At 39.0% G+C, this 21199-nt stretch overlaps 1 protein-coding gene across 1 annotated transcript; it reads right to left on the bottom strand.

Annotated features, from left to right (window-relative positions):
* Positions 1–1357: 1357 nt before the first annotated feature.
* On the bottom strand, positions 1358–20164 carry LOC139124654 (multiple epidermal growth factor-like domains protein 6). Its single transcript, XM_070690779.1, has 12 exons — positions 19829–20164; positions 16021–16109; positions 14182–14658; positions 11537–12015; positions 10757–11236; positions 9753–10232; positions 8691–9296; positions 6875–7622; positions 5857–5959; positions 4952–5174; positions 4177–4249; positions 1358–3936 (listed from the first exon to the last, which is right to left on the bottom strand). Exons 4-10 carry the CDS (start codon positions 11724–11726, stop codon positions 5067–5069), a joined length of 2715 nt encoding a protein of 904 aa, XP_070546880.1. The 5' UTR covers positions 11727–12015; positions 14182–14658; positions 16021–16109; positions 19829–20164; the 3' UTR covers positions 1358–3936; positions 4177–4249; positions 4952–5066.
* Positions 20165–21199: the final 1035 nt, after the last annotated feature.

Raw genomic sequence — 21199 nt, 5'->3', positions numbered from 1 at the left:
TTTGATTGAAGCAAATAAAAAATTATAACAAAATTTTAGTTCAGAAAAGCTAAGCGGTCATGTCCTACAATTTCCTATTGTGTGTGTTTTTCATGAAAATCTTAAAAACCTAAGCGGATGGGGGCGCAAAACAAAGAATTTCATTACTTTGGCCTAATTATATTCAACATAATGCCCGCTTTGGACTGAATTTCAACTTTTCTTCTCATTTCAATCTGGGTGTCTTGTTTGTCATTATTTTTTCTTGTTACAGTTTTTGTTTCTCTTTGATTAGTTCAAGTAGAATGCGCCTCGGGGACAGATATTCGGACTCTCAAACTTTTACAATTATTTTTATACCATTTGTGGGGGTTCATTTTAAAGCTCATGGTGTAAGAAAACTTTTCGCCGTCTTAGTATTTAAAAATTCGAAAATTTCATTTTTCTCCACAGAATTAACGCAGGGATTGCCGCCATTTTGAATTTCAAATATCGGTAAACCTTGCGTTATTTGTTTCTCTATTTCTAAAATTTGCACTGTGAACCACCCACCACCCCCGATCTTTATTCTAGATTTTAAGGTAGTATGCACCTCGAAAGTAAAAGACTTAAACTTTTTCTCTAGCTTTCCTCAAGGAATCTTTCAACCATTCTCTTTCAAAATCAAGAATAAAAATAGGGGGTCACCATGCAAATTTTGGTACTAGAGAAACAAATTACCCAAGATTTACCGATATTAGAAATTCAAAATGGCCCGCCATCCCTGTGTTAATTCTATAGAGAATAACAGAAATTTTCGAATTTTGAAAAACTAAGCCGGTGAAAAAATTTCTTTCATCAAGAGCTTTAAAATGAACCCCCACATGTGGTATATCAGAAAAGAATTGTAAAAGTTTGACAGTCAAAATGTCTGTCCCCGAGGTTCATTCTTCCTTATGAAAGAGAATTGTTTAAAGATTCCTTAGGGACAGTTTGATAAAAAGTTTAATTATTTCACTTTCGAGGCGCATACTACCTTTAAACGAGTAAATGTTTCACTTATTATCCGAATATAAAATCCGCATTGTATGAAATATGAATTTATTTGGTTTGAAGTGGTGAAAGTCCATGTATCTAATCTACCTAATTACATACAGGCTTGAAAAAGTTCACTCTTTATTTCGTATTCGAAAAGTACGATAAAAAACTTTGGTTTGTGCAGGGAATATAAAATTAAAATACCCATTACTGTAATGATTAATGAAGATGTAGTTTTGGAAATCATAAATGGAAAAGACCGTTCGTAGACTTGTTGTCATGAACGCTAGGATGATGTTATTTTACACCAAAACTTTCAAAGAGTCAACCAAATTTCTTCATTTAACTAAATTGTTTTTTTCTCAAACCAACTCCAATCACGATTCACGTATCATGATGGCAAATAAACTACGAAGATAGGAATTGTGGGTTTATATTGTCGTCTAACTTTATTTTGAAGTCCGGCGTACATATACATGCAATAAACACAGAGATCTGACATTGCTATAGTATTTCTGAAAGGTTGTAGTATAATTTATGCTTCATAACAGGTGGATTAAGGCTCTCTAATGACCTATAAAGCACTAACAAGGTCATGTTGATTGGCCGGTGAGGGCGCAATGAGTGTAGATACAACACACATATAGAAAAACTCGTTGAATTAATAAGCTACTATCACTGATTCTACTTGACATTGGAATCAAAGACCATTGCAACTTAACACTTATAAAGATGATTTTCTCTACAAAACAAGGATTTGAAACAGGAATGTGAATATCTGGATACCTACCATCTTAGATTTCATGACTCTGACTATGTGGTGATCATCCGATATTTTCAGAGAATTGCATTCCAAATAATGCCCGCTTCGAATTGATTTTCAAATTAAAAAGGAGACGATCGACGATTTCTCTCATTTAAATCTGGGTTTCTTGTCTGCCGTTGTTTTGATGTTGCAACTTCGTTAGTTTTTAATGGGGGTTTGTAGTTTACTTAAATTGAGTTAATTTATCGGGTTATTTTCCGACTGTCATAATCCATAAAATCCATGTAGGCCTACCCGCCTCATTACCCAGCAGATCTGAAAATTTTAGTATTCACTGTTGTTGTTTTGTTGTCTTTAGAAAATATTCCGCTGAAAAGATGTGTTTCATGCAGATAATAATAAAATGCTACTTATGGTCGGTATGAACAGTACATAATTTCATTTTACACACATTTTACACTAAAAGTTTATAACACAGATAAAAGTAGCTTCAATGAATGTACATGTGGTTAGCTGATAAAAGAAATGTGTGCACTTACAGTTTTGAATCATATTATTTTGTCACCGACCATTGAGCGCCAAAGTTAATTTTTGTCACCTTTACAAAATTTAACCCAGTCAACTTTTTCAGATTTTTGCCAAAATTTTGAGCAAAAACTGTAGCCAATGAAATGTGATGTTAATTATCAAAAGAATTACAGGAAAATTCATAAAAAATGGTAAAATGTTGCACTAAAATTTTGGTGGGAAAAAATACCTCACTTAAAACGGGTTAAAGAGTGATAGTCAAAATTGGAATGAAATAAACATCCCCTGCTGACTGCAAACTATACAGTGTGTAAAAAATGAGAACGCTACAAAAATTTTGACGTCATCATTTGGCCATCCTTCTCCAAAACTGTCATGTACAGCTCTCCATTCAACAACATCTGTCTAGGTTTCTGCAGTACTTGTAATCGTTAATAGTCATCGTATACGTGTTAGAGAGCCAGTAGCTGTACTTTCCAGGGATTTGTTGCACTGTACAGTTTCTCGTTCTATTCCCCAAAGGATATTGAAATACACAGTATTCAGCTTGTCAACTCAGCCTGTACATGTGTAGACTGCATTGTTATTGTTGACAAGTGAATTCTGATCTGGATTAGAATTCAAATGCAAACAATATAATATAAAAGAGTGCGCATAAATTGAGCCGGCTGATAAAGACTGACCCACTGTCGTTTGCTTTAGCGTAGCTTTCTAAAACGTTCCTCACAAAATAATCTACATACTCCAATTTCTTTTCTGACAAAAATGTCTTAAAAGAAAATACTGATTCAACACTTTATTCTACTTCTGTTATAAACGCCCTTATTTAACGCCATGTTCATGACTCATATTTTTTCTTGTAGATATGTAGATTATTTTTGAGGGACGTTTTAGAAAGCTACGCTGAAAGGAAACGACAGTGCTTCAGTCTTTATCAGATCTCGACTTCTTTGACGGTTGAAATTTGTCATAAATCAATGTGGGTAAGTTGACTTGTGTTTATATAAGGTAGCTCAAAGGATGAGAGGTTAAGGCAAGTTTTTTTCTCATTAATATATGTTTTTGTCCATACACCATTACCAAAATAGTATGCAATTATAAAGAAAATTAAAATATTCTCATTTATGCGCACTCACCCTCAAATAAACGTAAAAATTTTTTTGCTTAAATGAATTGTCCTAAAATCCATATATAATCGTTATGCATTATCTATTCTTTGTTTAAGTTTTACATCACTTGACCTTTGACACACTGTCGTCAGACTGCTGTCGCTTTGCTCTGCGAATTGTAAGGTAAATCGTCCCCGACAGCATTCAGATGCATCTTCTTGTCCGACACTCTGTATGTGGAGACGGCTTCGGCGTCAGGTTCATTTCCAATTCCCTGTTTGTCGCTATCGTCATCAGTATATTCCATTTTGTTGTCAACCGGTATTTTCCCGTTTGTCTCATCTTGGCCCATTTTTCTCCAAGGCGCAGTTCCCTGTTGAGCCCCGTTTTCAGTCGTGACGTCACACGAATCTTGAGTTTCTTTTGGGGATGTTTGGCAGGATTCTTCGACAGTGAGCACCGTTCCCGACGGGGCATCGCCGACCTGTGCATTATTCTTCATTACACCAAATGAGGTGAATGATGTCTCCTCTTCAGCTATTGTGAAGCGATAGAGTGACAGAGAAATTTATGAAACAACTTCCCGGAAAAACTTATCCTGCAAAAATATCAGAAGCACTAACATACAATTTACAATTTAGTGGAATGTACAGATGTTAAATTTAGATGAGAAAGAATAAATCTCTCTCTCTCTCTCTCTCTCTCTCTCTCTCTCTCTCTCTCTCTCTCTCTCTCTCTCTGAAATTAAGTTTTGATACTCACTTAGAGTATCCTTACCTCCTACGATATCATTGCCCTCCGTGCCTAATTTCTTGCTTTTCGGCGTTTCAATTTGGGTTCTGATCCATCTCTGAAAGATGATTGAAAAGTGCAATGAACTTTTTATATCATCAACACAATATATCCATTCCCTGCCACATCGAATAATAGTATTGCATCCAACTATGTTCAATGAGGTTTAAGGAGCTACTCTATTAAAATTCTTCTGTGGCTATAAGCGAAAGAAAATCAATAGGCATTAGTTTGTGAATAGATTAAACCGGAATTCGAATGAACCACCGTACAAACAAAACCACGTTCATAAACGTGAACAGAAGTACATGTATAACCGTATGCATTTGGTTTGTTTGTACCGCCATCACGTGATCTCTTGAACGTACCGTCTTTTTTCCTGGGTAGAGCCATTTAGGAATTGCAACTACTAATGTAAGGACCTTATCAACTTTTGTTTATGAGGTCTTTAGCTATCTTTCTATCTGTCAAGCACTCTTATTTGTCAATCCAGATATTTTATGTGTCATATCTATCTATTTTTCTATCTTTTTTTCTATCTATCTACCTATCTATCTTTCTATCTTTCTAGAGACAGACAGACTGACAGATAGATAGATAGACAGACAGACAGACAGATAGATAGATAGATAGATAGATAGATAGATAGATAGATAGATAGATAGATAGATAGATAGACAGACAGATAGACAGACAGACAGACAGACACAAAGAGAGAGACTGTGAAACATCGAGAGAGATTTTATCTGAGATACATTACCCTTCTTCAGGATAGGCACACTTCAGTCCGGCAATACCGCCCCCATACGTCAGCATATAGGTTGTACAAGCGATAAGCACAATTAACAAGACAGTCATTGTTGCTATAAGTGCCACTAGCGGAACTGAACTTCTTCGCCACACATGTTGATTTGAGTTCCTCCCTCGCTCCCGAAGAGAATTATCTGCTGATTTAACAAAGGGCGTTGTTTCAGCTGAAATGTCTGTACCAAGAAAAAAACATAGAACCTAGAATACGATACATTGAATACGTTGACCCAATGATTATCTTTGAAGCGAGTGATAAGTTATTATGTGTCTCTTTTGCGATATATTTCCTCATCCATGTTTTTTAAGTGCCATAGAGCAAAACAAACATGGCTTCTTCATATTGTAAATCAAAAACGTGTCCTTTATCAAAGAGCTCCTGAGCATTTCGATTACATGTTGTAGAAATGAGTGCATATACAGTACATGTAGAGCTTTAGTATTCATAACATCGGATATGATTTCCAGCGCTTTGTTCAGTTTGTCAAAAATCGGTTCTCGTGCTACTTTCCAGGTCACACCGAAATACTTCCTTTTCAACTTAACAACATATCGAAGTGTTGTTTCAACGCCCTGTATTCTCGCTGTCGACTGAATTTCAGTCCAAATCGGGATTCGTTCATGATCTGTAACTTTGCACACTGCACACAATGCTTCATTTGACACAGTTAATACTTTCTATTAAAAGATACTTTGTGTTGTGAAATGATAAGGAAGTGTTTTTATATCAAGTCATAAAATAACAATATCGTATTAACATTACAGCCGTCATCCTTTCACTTTTAGAATACCGGAGATTAGTTTGAAATGAGAACAATGATAGCTAAACAATATCAGATTGAAAGCAAGTGCAATTACCATGGCAACGTCCACTAACAGGGTCGCAATGGCACCCTTCACAACACTGGCAGATTTCATTACATCCGGTCCCGTAAACCCCTTGTCACAGGTTTCGTTGCATCTGAAAGCCGAGCAAAATTGCAAAACTGTCGAGTTACTAAACACTGAGAGAAGCGCAGGATTTGACAAGATTCTGATGTGTCAATGTTATAGCTAATGCATCATAATAACGGCAATAGAAGAATTTATCATGTATATGCTATGTATGGCTATGTTAAAACAGTGAGATAATTAAGCTGGCAACAGGTTCAGATGACTAAAATCTTTTCTCTTCTTAGTCTCTGAACGTAGGAGATGAGGAAACAGGAAATCCATACCCCCTGACAAATTATCAAACAAAGTCGACACTACAATTACTACTTAGGGCGTGGATACCGTCCTTTGCCGAACCCACGATAACATACATTCCCTTCGTCTGCCCTCTCTGAGTATCACCATTTATTATCTTCTAGGTGTTTTTGTCGGATGAAAATTTCGACAGGCGATCATGATATCCGTGTTTTAAATACCGTACAGTGATGCTAACTCACTCCCTTTCATGTAAACTGGTTGACAGTGTAAGATCCGAACGCCAAAAGTTATTTTTTCGTAAACAAGATGAGGACATTTCACCCGAATCAGTAACTAGAATATGTTTTGACACAAAATATTCCATGGTCTCCTCGCTAGAGAGTAGAAGGCGTATTACTCATTGCAAATACGTGAGTAGCAGAGTATTAATTATATACTTGACGCTGGTTTCCCTTCGAGGGTTGGAGAGTCTTTCTGTTTTCGTATCTAAAGTGTAAGTTCAACGGAGTTTAAACTTCAAAAAAAAGACAGACTTTCAAGGCATGAGTTGGAGAAATACATACGTGAAACAACACTGAACTGCGTCAAAAATATGCTGCTCTCATTGAAATATCTCAGATAGATTGTATAAACACTCAAGGAAGAAATTGCAGTACAGTGTTTAAATCTTTAATCAGAAACGCACCTGTTTCCTGTAAATCCCGGCTGGCAAAGCTGACACGCCCCGGTTTTAGGGTCACACGTAGTATTAGACAAGCACTCTGGACATTTTTCTGCACAGTTTTTGCCATAGTAACCGAAATCACACGGTTCATCACAACGCGGTGCTTTCCGTCCCGGTCGGCACACGCATCCACTGATGTGATGACATTTCCCGCCATTTTCACACTCACATTTCTCTTTGCATTGTTCACCATAGTAACCTGGTGGACACTCTTCCGCGCAGTGTCGACCCGTCCAGCCTGGTCCGCATATGCACCCTCGAACGTTGTCACATACTGCATCGTTCTGACATCGACACTTTTCTCTGCACTGGTTACCATAGTGATTGGCGTCGCAGGTCTGTTGGCATCTGTTTCCACGGTAACCTGGGGAGCATTGGCACTCTCCTGTCACGTGATTGCATTCCGCGTGGCCTTGGCACTTGCATTTCTCCTTGCAGTCTTTTCCAAAGTGTCCGTCACTACAGGGGGTGTCGCACCTATCCCCCATCCAGCCTGACTGGCAAAGACAATTTCCGTTGAAGAGATCGCAGGACGCGCCATTCTCACATCCGCACTTCATGTCACAGTTTAGCCCGTACCTGTCTTTGGGACACTCAACGCCACATCGAGGACCGGGACACAAACATGTTCCGTTCATTGGATCACACCTGTCGTATGGACAGTTGCACTTCTCGGCACATCTCGGTCCGTATCTACCGTCTGGGCATCCTGCAGAAAATGAAACAGAATCAAACGATATAGATACAAAAATTCATAAATTTCTGACAACTTTTTAATGTTACAGTCACTAAAGTCGAATAGATACGTGTAAGATATACGTGTGCATTGTTTTGCTGTACCCTTCATCAATAAAATATCATCCAAAGACAAAAGTACAAAAGCAAAACTGTTAAGATTGGTGTAAAGTACTTGTATCTTACATCTGTTACAGTAACAGGAGTCAGAGTGTTTCAGGTTTTCTTGTGAACCCCTAAGCAGTGTGAACGACAATGTTAATCGCTTGAAATATTTTCCTATTTCTTTATCTGAACCCTGCTCAAACCTGGTTTTCATTTCACTTCATTGGCGTTGAAATCCGCTGGAAATTTTCCGGGTCTATTTTCCCACCGGTATAAGTTTGCCTTCCCGTACTCAATTACGCCGATGGACCATGTTGTTTCCTCGTTATATTGGCCAGCACCCAATACACGTTGCTGTATTTTGACAAGGTTTTCTTTCGCAACACGCACTAGTAGAAATATTTCGATACAGTAGCGAGAATGGACACTTTCTCGTTGTTTTTGCGAGAATACTGCGAGATTTCATTTTCTTCTGACATCCAATGGGCGAATTTGCGAGAAACACATTCTCGCAATCATTATGCGAGAATTTGTTTTTCACGTTGTTTATCTGCAAGGAGAGAAACACTCAAAAACAAATTCTCGCTGATTGGTTGCGAGAATTTTGTGTCTCGCAAATTCATGGGGATAAAAATTCTCGCCAATTGTGTGCGAGAAAAAGTGAAATCTCGCAACATTCTCACATAAAGCTAGAAAGTGTCCATTTCTCGCTATTATTTTCTCTCAATATTTTCTAATAGTGACGTATATATAACGATTTTTGTTAAGTTTGCCCTGATTTGCTTGTTATTTCAGACATGAAGTAAAGATTAAAGTCGCGGAGACATTGTCGATGCATAATTTTTTCTCTTCTTAATTAAGCATTAAAGCTTCTTTGAAATCCAATTTTCATATTCCCCTGACATTGTAAGCGTAAAAATACATGTAGGATACTTACCAAGACAACGACCCTCAAAAGGCTCACAAGTTGCATTATGGGAACAATTACACCGTTCTTGGCAATTGATTCCAAATGTTCTCTCTGGACACAATTTGTTGCAATGTTTCCCCGTCCATCCGGCTGAACACTCACAGCCGCTAACAGGGTGGCATGTTGCTTCGTTCTCGCACATACATTTTTCTGCACAGTCGTGGCCATGGTAACCATCACCACAAGGAGTTTGGCAGTAGCTTCCAATCCAACCCGGCGTACACGCGCAGTTACCGCTCACAAAGTCGCACGTCGCTCCATTTTGACATCTACACTCGTTTGCGCATTCATCACCATAGAAACCAGGACTGCAGGAAGAGTTGCATGTCCTTCCGCGCCAGCCTGGTGTGCATCTGCAGGTCCCACGTACGGGGTCACAGCTGGCGCCATTTTCACATTCACACGCCATTGAACAACTTGGACCGAAATGGTTTGGGTCACATGACTCGTTACAGCTTGGCCCTGTCCATCCATCATAGCACATACAGGTCCCGTCTGTCGAATTACACTGTGCGTTCACCGAGCAGTGACAAATATTTTCGCATCGCAAACCATAGAAACCAGACCAACAATCTAAAAATATAAACAAACGTTATTGAAAAGAGTTTTTAACTTTGTTGATTTCAATGTTATAGCGATACTGAGTAAGACAGCAGTATATCAAAACAACTATAAATAAACATTGCTGTATATCAAGGAAATCATCGTCACTTAAAGTAGTGGACTCGATTCCAGATATTGAGTTTGTTCTAATCTGTAAGAGCATTATGAATATGTCAAAGCCTTTTGTTTTCCATTGAAATTGTAATCTAGTGATTAAATTTCCTGGTGTGACAATCTGGCGCCTGAACCATGCCTTTAAAATAAATACAAACGATAATTCATGTGTGAGATACTAATATTTACACTGATTTCAGTTTTATATTTGACCTTATTAAAGAGAGAGACATTTCAGTGACATCAGTGCATCTACAAGACTAGATGCTATTATCGGCAAGGTTAGTCACGGTCAAACACAAGTTAACTTACCTTGGCAGTAGCCAGTGACTTTGTCACATGATGTGTTGTCACGACAATTGCATACACCGTTGCACGCATCTCCATAGTAACCTCTAAGACAGCCTACATTGCAGTGTTCACCCAGCCAACCAGGACTACATTTACATTCACCTGTCACTGGGTCACAGGTGGCACCGTTTTCACACAGACATGAGTTGTTGCAGCCCTCACCATACCAGCCAGTACTACACTGAAGGTTACAATCCCGTCCTTGCCAACCAGGCGTGCACGTGCACTCACCGCTGATTGGATTACAGCGGGCGCCATTTTGACAGGAGCAAACTTTGGAGCAGTTTGGGCCGAAACGATTTTGGTCACAAGTTCTATTACAGTTTGGTCCGGTCCAGCCATCGTTACACGTACATGATCCATCAGAAGAATTACATTGTGCGTTGTCAGGACAACGACACATGTTTTCACATCGTGGACCATAGAATCCTGGCTGACACTCTGTGCAAAGAATAAAATTTTTGCTTTAATGAACGCTTCGCCTTTCTTAAGTATGTGAAATGTTTTATCGAATTTTACAGTTAAATTCAATAATGATGATGTTAAAGAAAAAGTCCTATCTTCGAAATTTAGATTGCTGTAATCGAGAAAGATATCGTCTTGAAACATGCATTTAATGAAATGCTGATACCTTTTCATGACAAAACATTGGGTCGACACTTATGGTTATAGTATATACACGAAAATTTGAGTAGATCTGATTACTTTACATGGGACCTTAGCACTGTCGTCCGCTGGCTTGATATCAGCCTGGAACGGCATGGTCCATAGACAACAACCAAATTATAGCACGATACAATGCAACAGCTTGGTTGATTCTATGAATGATAAAGTGTGCTACAACATGAAAAGGTCAGCATTTCTTATATAATAGCGTTAGGAATATACGACGTTTAAGGCATGGTGAAAGATTATTTGGCTTCTGATTCTGCTGAAAAAAACCTGCAGGGTAGTTAATCACTCACTTTCACAGTGTCCAGTCACGTGGTGACATCCATCATTTTCGAGACAGTTACAGGACTGGTTGCAGAAATCACCGTAGAAACCACTTTCGCAAGTCATGTTGCAGTATCGTCCTTGCCATCCAGGTTGACAGAAACAACTGCCATTTACACTGTCGCACGTGGCACCGTTTTCGCAAAAGCATATATTTCTGCATCCGTCGCCATAGAAACCATCGGCACAAGGTTGGCTACAGACTTCTCCTTGCCAACCAGGAGTACAGATACACTGCCCGTTGACGTGGTGACAGTACGCGCCATTTTGACATTCGCACAACATGGAGCAGTCTGGACCAAAATGCGTTGACTCACATACTATGCTACAGGCTTGTCCTATCCACCCATCCTTACACGTACAGGATCCGTCGACGGGGCTACACTGTGCGTTCTCAGGACAACTGCAAACGTTTTCGCATCTTAATCCGTAAAATCCCGGCGGACAATCTGTAATAGTAGAAACGCATGGCTGCCAGTTTACCGAGATCATTATGAACGAAAACGAATTTGAAAGTGACTGCTCCCATTGGTGGCAGTATGATCATTAGACATTCCAGCAATCAAATTCGTCCTTCTCTGTATGAACCATCTGTTATGGATTGTTCAGTGTTTTCTTCTTGATTTGTCGTAGCGCACACATCGTAGAGTGTTGACGTGTATTATGATTATAAAATTGAAGACTATTGTTGAAAACCTGACAACTTCTGGTCTTATAAATGTTACATGATTTAATTTCGTTTCACTTACCCTGACATTGCCCAGTGAGTGGATCACAACTAGAATTATCAAGACAGTTACAAACGTTAATGCATTGGTCTCCATAGAAACCATTTGGACAACTCTCATTGCAGTATATCCCAATCCATCCCGGAGTACAGCTACATCGACCAGTCTGGGCGTCACACGAAGCGCCATTTTGACACAGGCATGTGTGCATGCATTTATCACCATAGAGTCCCTGCGCACAGGGTAAACTACAGTCCCACTCTCGCCAGCCAGGGGCACACGTGCATATCCCGTTGACGTTGTCGCATTTGCGCCATTTTTACAGGAACACAGTTTGGAGCATTGAGGACCGAAGTGATTTGCATCACAGGGAACATTACAGTCCTGTCCAGTCCAACCATCATTACACACACATGTCCCGTCTTCACGGTTGCACTGGGCCTTTTCAGGGCAGTGACACCGCATTTCGCATTTCGACCCATAGAAGCCGATCGGACAATCTGCAATTAATCATAAATGTTTGTCTTCAAACGTTTGGATTTGAATCGACCTAACATCATCTGAATCTATTGAGGAAAATAAAAATGTTCGTCTCCCCTCCATGCCGAATCTTAGGAGATGTTTCCTGTATAACAACTTGACAAGTTTGTAATTAAGTCAAATTTCACTAAGTTCATGGCTCACTTTGAACACTGTTTCAGAGATTTGAGTACTTAAAGGGGAAGTTCACCAAGGATGATTTTTACATATGTGCTAGCTTTGTGGTCACTTACCTCGGAAAAGCTATTTTCGCCATTTATAACTTGCACGATTTTTACAAAAACCGATAGAAATAGTACAGGAAGTTGCCCATGTAATTTGAATCATGGGAAAAAAGCCCCAAACTTGGAGCTTGCATCATGTGATATGGAAGGCACCATTTTCCCATGGGTGTGGCATTGTCCACTCACCCATGCTTACACCAGGCTATGCGTATTTACATAACTTTTGTTTATACTGAGTATCCTTGCATAAACGGTGAATCACTTATAATAAACTGCCCACTGTCAGATTTTGTGTTGCTGTTACTACTGTATTACTGTGAGTGGACAATGTGGGGGCCATACCCATCCGAAGATGGTCCTTCCATATCACATGATGCAAGCTCCAAGCTTGGGGCTTTTTTCCCATGATTCAAATTACATGGGCAACTTCATGTACTATTTTTATCATTTCGTAGAAAATCGGGCGAGTTATAAATGGTGAAAATAGCTTTTCTGGGGTAAATGACCACAGAGCTACCACATATGTAAAAATCATCCTTGGTGAACTTCCCTTTAATGGATGAATACACACAGAGAAAAATGCGGACGTATAAATACAATTATATTACCATGCTCTGCCCGTCGCATTTACATTGGTCGAGCTGAACCACGTGACAGACCACAAATACACAGTAATGGTGTGTTTACATGCCCGTGAATATGAATAATAAGATTAACAACTTAAAGTATCGTAACTTTACAGCTGAAACGTAAATCATAATCACAAAATAAAATGGAGCACTTGTTAGTCAAGTTGAGACTTTTTTCTGAAAACATCTGCGGATTTGCCAAATTTTTACAGAGCGCGTGAGAGTGCGTCGCGCATTGCTCACTTCTGGGGCCCAGCTGTCGTTCGTTTGGGAAATTTTCGCAAATTTTGATGGTTTTCTCGTGTTCCTTGATAATATAATGGAAATAACAGACTCCGCTCTGACCATGAACGTTTATTTATGGGCGCGGGCTCGGCAAGCCTCACCCGTTAATTTTTGGCTTTCCTCTCGCCCTTGCCCATAAATAAACGTTAATGGTCAGCGCGTCGCCCGTTATTTCTATATAGTAATTCATCGGCCCTCAATTCAATTCAGTTCCGTACATAGATCATAAATAGCGCTCACGTTTATTGTAATCATCGTCGCTTATAGTAATGCAAATAATATTCTTTATAGCATGCTGCTGTTCCATTAAAGATTGTTCCATCTTGTTCATATTTCTTGTTAATTTTTATTGTATATTCATAACATTGGCCTTAAGGTAGTATGCGCCTCGAAAGTGAAAGACTTACATTTTTGCTAAACCCTTTCTCCATGAAACTTTCAACCATTCTTTTTCCAAATAAAAAAAATTGGGGGTCACCGTGCAAATTTTTTTACGGTGATACCAGAGAAACAAATTACCAAAGATTTTCCGATATTTGAAAGTCAAAATGGCCGCCATCTCTGTGTTAACACTATGAGAAAAATATAATTGTCAATATTCGAAAAACTACGACGCTGAAATTTTCACACCTTAAAATGAGCCCCCACAAGTGATAGATCAGAAAAGAATTGTACAAATTTGAGATTCCGAATATCTGTCCCGAGGTGCATTCTACTTTAAATAGGAAATTTTTAAAAATTAAAAAGTCGAGCCCTCCCACATTCTTAGTTTGTTCTCCCTTGCATAAAGTTACTGACGATCTATATTCTAAAACCCTTAAAACACTTTGCTTCACTAATTTTTCGGCGACGGACTGATGAATAATTGACCGTTCAGTGCGTACAAACGGCGGTGGCCCGAGCAAAGATTATTTTGTCAACATGTGTAAGAAAATCTTAGAATTTTGACGAGTTTGAACTATTAGCAAGAGCAGCGTAACTACCTTACCCGGACAAAAGCCAGTGACAGGGTCACATTGGTCGTTGTCCCGACAGTTACACCGGCGTTTACACGTAGGTCCGTAAGACCCATGGGGACACGTCTCGTTGCAGTGTTTTCCAGTCCACCCATCCAAACACCTGCATCCTGTTACCCTGTTACACTTTGAACTGTGTACACACTGACACTTCTCACTGCAGTCCGGACCGTAAAATCCCGATCCACACTTCTTTCCGCATTTCTTGCCAGTTCTGCCGGCCTTACACTGACATCGTCCATCGACGGGATTGCAAAGCCGATCGCTGTCACAGTTACAAATCTCGTTGCAATTTCGCCCGTACCTGTTAGGACCGCATTGTTCATCGCAGTTGACACCCATGCGCCCGGGTGGACAGTCGCAGGAGCCGTCGAAGCGGTTACATTCTGCACTCTGTGAGCATGTGCACTTCTGTTGACAACCAATTCCGTACCAGCCCTGTGAACACGCTACATTGAAAAGGAAAGATTGACAAATTTACTAAGGGGGACCCTAAGACTAGGCCAAGAGAGAAAAGGGATGATAGAGACATGGATATGTGTGACAATGTCATAGAGGAGACAAATACCTACATTGGCAAACACATGGATAACACTCGACAGGCAGACAGGTCGGGATATTTATATCCATTCCATTTGGTAACTACAGACAGGGGTTGAAGGGTGAAACGACGATCATATGACATAAAGACAGTCAGCCAGCCAGAACAACAGACAGACATACACGTCGATACTGACAGAGACAGACAAAAGTTACAGACAAGCAGAAACAAAGACAGAGTAAGGACAGAAATGACAGGAACACATACACAGACACAGCAAACAGGTAATGAATCATAGCAGGTAGACACATACAACTGTTGTCGAAAGGGAAGTGGCGAGTATTTTCTTTAGATGATGATATATGTGAACGACATAAAAATGTGATAGTGAATTGTACGCTCAAATTTGTATCTATCATATTTCAGTCACAATGTGACAGATCATCTTGATTCCTTGTTAAAGTGATGTTGCGGTGCGAGTAGAACAAGAACTTGCAATTGACATACAAACACAACTAGTGAAGTAGTAATCAAACGTTACAGCTCTTGGCAGTTTAAGTTAGTAACTATGTCACTATGTCATTATCGACTACAGAGTGACTTGATTGTTTTAGAAAGTGATGTTGTTATGTAAGTTTGATGCTACGGTTCCAGCGCATTGCAGAGAAGATGATGGGTTCGTTTTAGACTGCGCTTGATTTTCAACGCAATCGGCTGACGCTGTAAGAACCAATCACACAAAAATATTCTGGTAAGTCATATATTAAGGTACGCCTTGGAGACAAATAGTCGGACTCTCAAATTTCTACAATTCTTTTCTGATCTGCCACTTGTGGGGGCTCATTTTAAAGCTCTTGGAGAGGAAACACTTTCACAGTCTTAGTTTTTCAAATTTAATTTACCCCATCGAGTTGACACAGGAATGGCAGCCATTTTGAATATCAAATATCGCAAACTGTTTGGTGATTTGTTTCGGCAGTTCCAAACTTTGCTCGGTGACGCCCGACTTTTATCGTTGATTTGGTAAGAGAATGATTGAAAGTTTCATTCAGGAAAGTTAGAGCGAAGGTTTTAGTATTTCACTTTCGAGGCGCATACTACCTTAAATGCAAGGGAAATGTTCATTTGTGTCAGTAAGGTAAGTTGTTCATACAGGTAACCAAACATTTTTTTCTTCTTGTCGTTTATTTTATATACAGTAGACTAATGTGTTTGTCTGTGTTAATAATGACCATTGGCGTGATTTGGAGCAAACCAATGAGCAACTTACCTTTTGAACAATCGGGAGTTCCGGGCGGTTGTTCCCACCCTGGACAACATTCCAGTTCGAACAGAGGAGTGGTTCCATCGCTGTCACCACTGAAATGACAATTGTTGGGGATTACAAAGCCCAGTGTTGGAAATTATTGACAGTGGTAGAAATGTCACTTGTGCTATAATCATTCAAAATTTGTTAGTAACAATTGCAAGTTACGTAATACTCCTCTCCTGCCTTAATTTAAACTACATTGTTACTATTGACAAGTAGTCCGGATTGGAATTCAAATGAAAATAATAACAATGCATTTTGAATGTATATCGGATGTGTTGAAAGGCTGGATAGTTGGTGTTTTATCATGCTTTGGGGAGTAGAACAAGAACTTGCAATTCACACGCAATACAAAAAGAGTCATAAAACCATCAAAACTGGCCCTTCACCACATGAACTACACCTTGACTCTGAAAATTGCTACAAGTATGACCTAGAGAATTTTCCTCGTGCTAAAAGTTTGTGCAGTTTTAGAGTATATCAAACCACAGGCTACCCAGACAGTATTAATAAGCTCGTTATTGAGTTTTTCTCACTGTTTTCTCTATCAGTTCCTCTTCTTTTCTTCATTACAGTCCCTCTATGGATATAGGGACTGTGGTCTTCATGCTCTGACTGATCAGAGTAAATAAAATAAACGGTTATATAATCTAACCTAGCCTTTTACCCTTTATTTACATACATTACAAGGACGTTTATCTCTCATATACACATCTTGTAATTAGTTAGTCAACACAACTAATTATGCTAATCCGTGGACTTATCAGGGATTTTACGGGTTGGTCAACATCGCGAAAGATAGGAAAGGTTACTCCTTTTTCATTTACATCTCTATCTTTGCAATGTTGACCAACTCTTGATAAGTCCACGGATTAGCATAATTAGTTGTGTTGACTAATTAATTACAAGATGTGTATATGAGAGATAAACGTCCTTGTAATGGGTGTAAAATGAATAAAGGGTTTATAAGAGGCTCGGTTAGATTATACAACCGTTCATTTATTTTACTCCGATCATTCAGAGCATGAAGACACAGTCCCTATATCCATAGAGGGACTGTGATGAAGAAAAGGAGAGGAACTGATAGAGAAAACAGTGAGAAAAACTCAATAATAAGCTTATTCATTCTGTCTGGGTACCCTGTGATCAAACCGTCTATCGCATCACACGGAAGTGTTTTAAATTGTGTTTATCATAATGTAGGCACGTATATATTTTGAGATCACACAGGTTCGTGTTAATGTGAAGGTGGAAAATACCTCGGAAGCAGATGTTCGGATTCTCACATTTTTTCATTTCTTTCCTGATCTACCACTTGTGGTGACTCATTTTAAAGCTCTTGGGGTAAGAAAATTTTCACTGTCATTATGTTTTCGAAAATCGATAATGTTATTTTTCCCCATAGAGGAAACACAGAGGTAGCGGCCATTTTGAATTTCAAATATACATAAATGTAAGATAATTTGTTCTAAATACAAAATTTGCATGGTGACACCCATTTTGAATTTCAAATATACATAAATGTAAGATAATTTGTTCTAAATACAAAATTTGCATGGTGACACCCCACACACACACAATTTTGTTCTTGAGTTGGCAAGACTAAAGTTGAGAGTTTCAATGAGTAAAGTTTTAGCAAAAATTTGTCTTTCACTTTTGAATGAAGCGCATACTACCTTAATACAAACAGCCCAGCCCCACACCTGCCACACACGACTACTACAAATGCCATGCATATTCTAATATTTGTGCCTCATTACAACCATTGTAACCATGGCAGTCCAAAATGTTTTCATTTAAATTAATATCTTAAAATTTCTAACTGGGTGGGTCGAGAACCTTGAAACGGAGAGAGTTCAAAGCTTGATTTGCGCACAACATTATTCACGTCAAAAGTTTGTGTTACTGAAGAAGTGAATCGGCCATCAAAGATGAAAATGGCGCTCGTTAATTAACAAACCATACCTTTAAAGCCGCTTTGCAGAACATAAAGATTTTAAACGTTATTATGATATTCCTTCTACTATCCAACAGAGATTTACTGCAGCCTAACACACTGCAAACCTCTACAGAAATTCCAGCGACGGTTGAATATCACTCAACTCAGAGAGTATTATAAGAATTCGTGGTTTAAGCTTACTTAACGGAGGTATTTAATGAGATATTGCTTATCGGAGACACCAAGAAAGTGACGCATTTCGGTCTTTAAAAGTATGAAGGTTAAGAGTTTTAGAGATGTTTATCACTGATTTAGCCAGATTTCCTCTCAGTTTATAACAGATACTTTATCAGGTGATGTCACCATTGGGAATAATGTAGCTTCTCTAGTTGCCAGGTTCCGTGACGGCAACGCCCATAGAGAACGTTCTGATCTACCGTCCATATCGTGCGAAGGGACAAAGTCGGCCATTTTTCATGAATTTTGTTTGATACGAGATACTACTTATATTGGTTGACATGTTGAAAGACACTGAATGAATTGGTGACCATGCATATATTGGACCCCGGTTTTAGACATGATACATGAAACCATTGTGGTAATGAATTAATGGTCATGGGTCGAATATGGGCATGGTCACCCATTTATTCAGTATCTTTCAACATGTCGAACAATATAAACAGTATCTCGTATCAAACAAATTCATGAAAAATGGCCGACTTTGTCCCTTTTATAAAGATATTCCAGTAGCTAAAGTGTGTGTTTAGTATCTGACTCTTACAGGAAATGAAAAGTGACAATGACGTCATATCACGCACAGTCTCCACCCAAACCACTCACGTACAAGGAACAATCCCACGTCAACGTGTCAACATATACCTCAATCATAGTGGCGATTTTTTGAAATGAAGAAGCAGCATACTTATAATTTTGATAAAAACCTACAGCCAATTAAATGTGATGTCCATTGGGTCCAAAATTATCAAGATAATTACAGAAAAATTCATAAAAATCGGCAAAATGTTGCACTAAAATTTTGGTGGGAAAATACAGCACTCACACTGTTATTACAGCCATTTCAGAAGCTAAAGTGTATGTTTAGAATCTGACTCTTACAGGAAATGAAAAGTAACGCTGGCGTCATATCAAGCACAGTCTCCACCAAAACCATAAACGTACAAGGAACAGAACAATCTCACGTCAACTTATCAACTACCTCAATCACAGTAGCGACTTTTTTCAAATGAAGAAGTAGCATATACATGTAAGCTTAAAACACAGTTCCTCTACGCACTTGTAGTTGAACTTAGGATATGCTCTGATTTAGGTTGACCTCAATTTTCAAATGCTAACGTCGTCCTGATTTTTATATATATTTTTTATATTCTATCATGTTATGAGATGTCTCGTTCTAATCAACGACCTTCGTAAAGAATCATTACTACTATGGAAAAGAAATGTGTAACTGGGATGAGAAAACGTCACTTTCTGACCAATGATGACACTCTGCTGTCATTCTCACTGTTAACAGATCATCACAGTCACACATTTCTCTTCCATATAAAGGTAAAATTAGAAAGTCAAAGTATTCACGGGCGATGATTACACACTTTAGTCAAATAATAGCATGAGCCATAAAACAGGCCAATAAAACAGTTGAACACGTTACACTCGTAAATTACACACGTGCCTATTACACTTGATTTGTTTGAAACAATTGTGTGTTCAGTAGCTTTAAAAAGTACGTCAGTCGCTTGAAGTGGTCAAAGTCATGAGCGTCAAGTTGAAACATTCAATAATTGCAATCTCTTGTTGTAGATAGGTACTTACCTTGATCGTGAACATACATTTGCTCCACTGGGATCCAAGTCAGGATGTTCGGTGGCATTGATCTGACGTTTAGTTAGGTCTACATGGCGTGAATTGGCAGCAACAAACCACACTGCCAGCACAAAAATGTAATTTACAAGTATCCTTCCAGCTGAACTAACTGTCATGGTGTAATATTTGATACTTTGTTTTATGACACCGTTTGTTCTCAGTGTGTCTCAACTTATAAACGCCGGTGCAAGGGAAATTGTCGACCATGAACCAAAACGCATACAGGCGCGACCTCGAGGTGACCACCAGAAAACCGCAAAGCCACCGAATGCTGGGAGTAAAATACGGCTTACGTAAAATTACCACAGACGAAATGTGATACTAATATGCTGTCCGGCCGAAAGAGTGTTTCTCTGCGATAACAGAAAACATAAAAGGATATTTACTGCGTGTTCTTTCGTATATCCTGTATTGTGATTAAAATTCATGTCAAACTGTGCGAAGTACGGGGATATTTAGGCCATGAAATAATAATGGTCAAATCTAAAAATAATGCGATAAACAGAATGCATGCGAGCCAAACAATCTCATTGTTTTAAGCATCATTAAAGTAAACGACAGATAAAATACATCCGTCACATCCAAAATTGAAGGCTTCTTGATTTTGTCATGATGAACTACTTAAATTGGGGACAAATTAGGAAAGTGGGACGCGCTCTTTAATTTCACGACGTCTGTTATGGCGGAAAGCTTCAAACAATTAGTCAATCTTGACAATGGGATGGGTAACGCGGAGGAAAAATGAGGAGTTATTATTCACATCGGAGGAATTTATTTTCACAGAGACAGGCAGTCTAAAACACCTGTTCTCCTTTCAACTATAGCCGGCCGTGACAAAGTTACAAACTTCCGTTTTCTTCAGTGCATCATCATCATCTCTCTCTCCTCTCTCTCTCTCTCTCTCTCTCTCTCTTCTCTCTCTCCTCTCTCTCTCTCTCTCTCTCTCTCTTTTCGCGAAGTATCTTACAGAATACCATGGTAAACAAGCCAAACCTTCGGTACAATTTGATTATCTGTAGTTCAACCTTGATAGAGTACTTATTGCGTTCCTTAGTATCAAAATGCATATGTGAGGGCGCTGTTTTTAAAAAGCGGCCACCCGCTTAAAACCTGTGATTGGTTAGATTTTCTCTTTCCATGGTAACTGTGGCAAAATTGGAACAGGTGACAGTATACCTTTAACATTGTAGGTTGCACATTGTCCGTCATGCGATACTAGTATATGAAACAATATCCCGAGAACAGATAAGCTACGCGGGATCTCGTAAAATCTCGTTAGCACGGGACTTTCTGTGCCGTGTCTGTCGTACATATGATAAG

The sequence above is a fragment of the Ptychodera flava genome (assembly GCF_041260155.1).
Source record: "Ptychodera flava strain L36383 chromosome 23 unlocalized genomic scaffold, AS_Pfla_20210202 Scaffold_24__1_contigs__length_23054250_pilon, whole genome shotgun sequence".
In the NCBI taxonomy this organism is placed as follows: domain Eukaryota; kingdom Metazoa; phylum Hemichordata; class Enteropneusta; family Ptychoderidae; genus Ptychodera; species Ptychodera flava.
The sequence above is the reverse complement of the archived record's forward strand: the minus strand, read 5'-3'. Positions and strand labels throughout refer to the sequence as shown.

Bases quoted from the DNA above. Each gene is read 5' to 3' on its own strand.
- LOC139124654 (XM_070690779.1), bottom strand. From the start codon at position 11,726: ATGCACACATGCCTGTGTCAAAATGGCGCTTCGTGTGACGCCCAGACT. The intron at 11,237-11,536 runs GTAAGTGAAACG...CTACTATTACAG, and splicing joins ACTCACTGGGCAATGTCAGG to ATTGTCCGCCGGGATTTTAC. The intron at 10,233-10,756 runs GTGAGTGATTAA...TTCTTTGCACAG, and splicing joins CGTGACTGGACACTGTGAAA to AGTGTCAGCCAGGATTCTAT.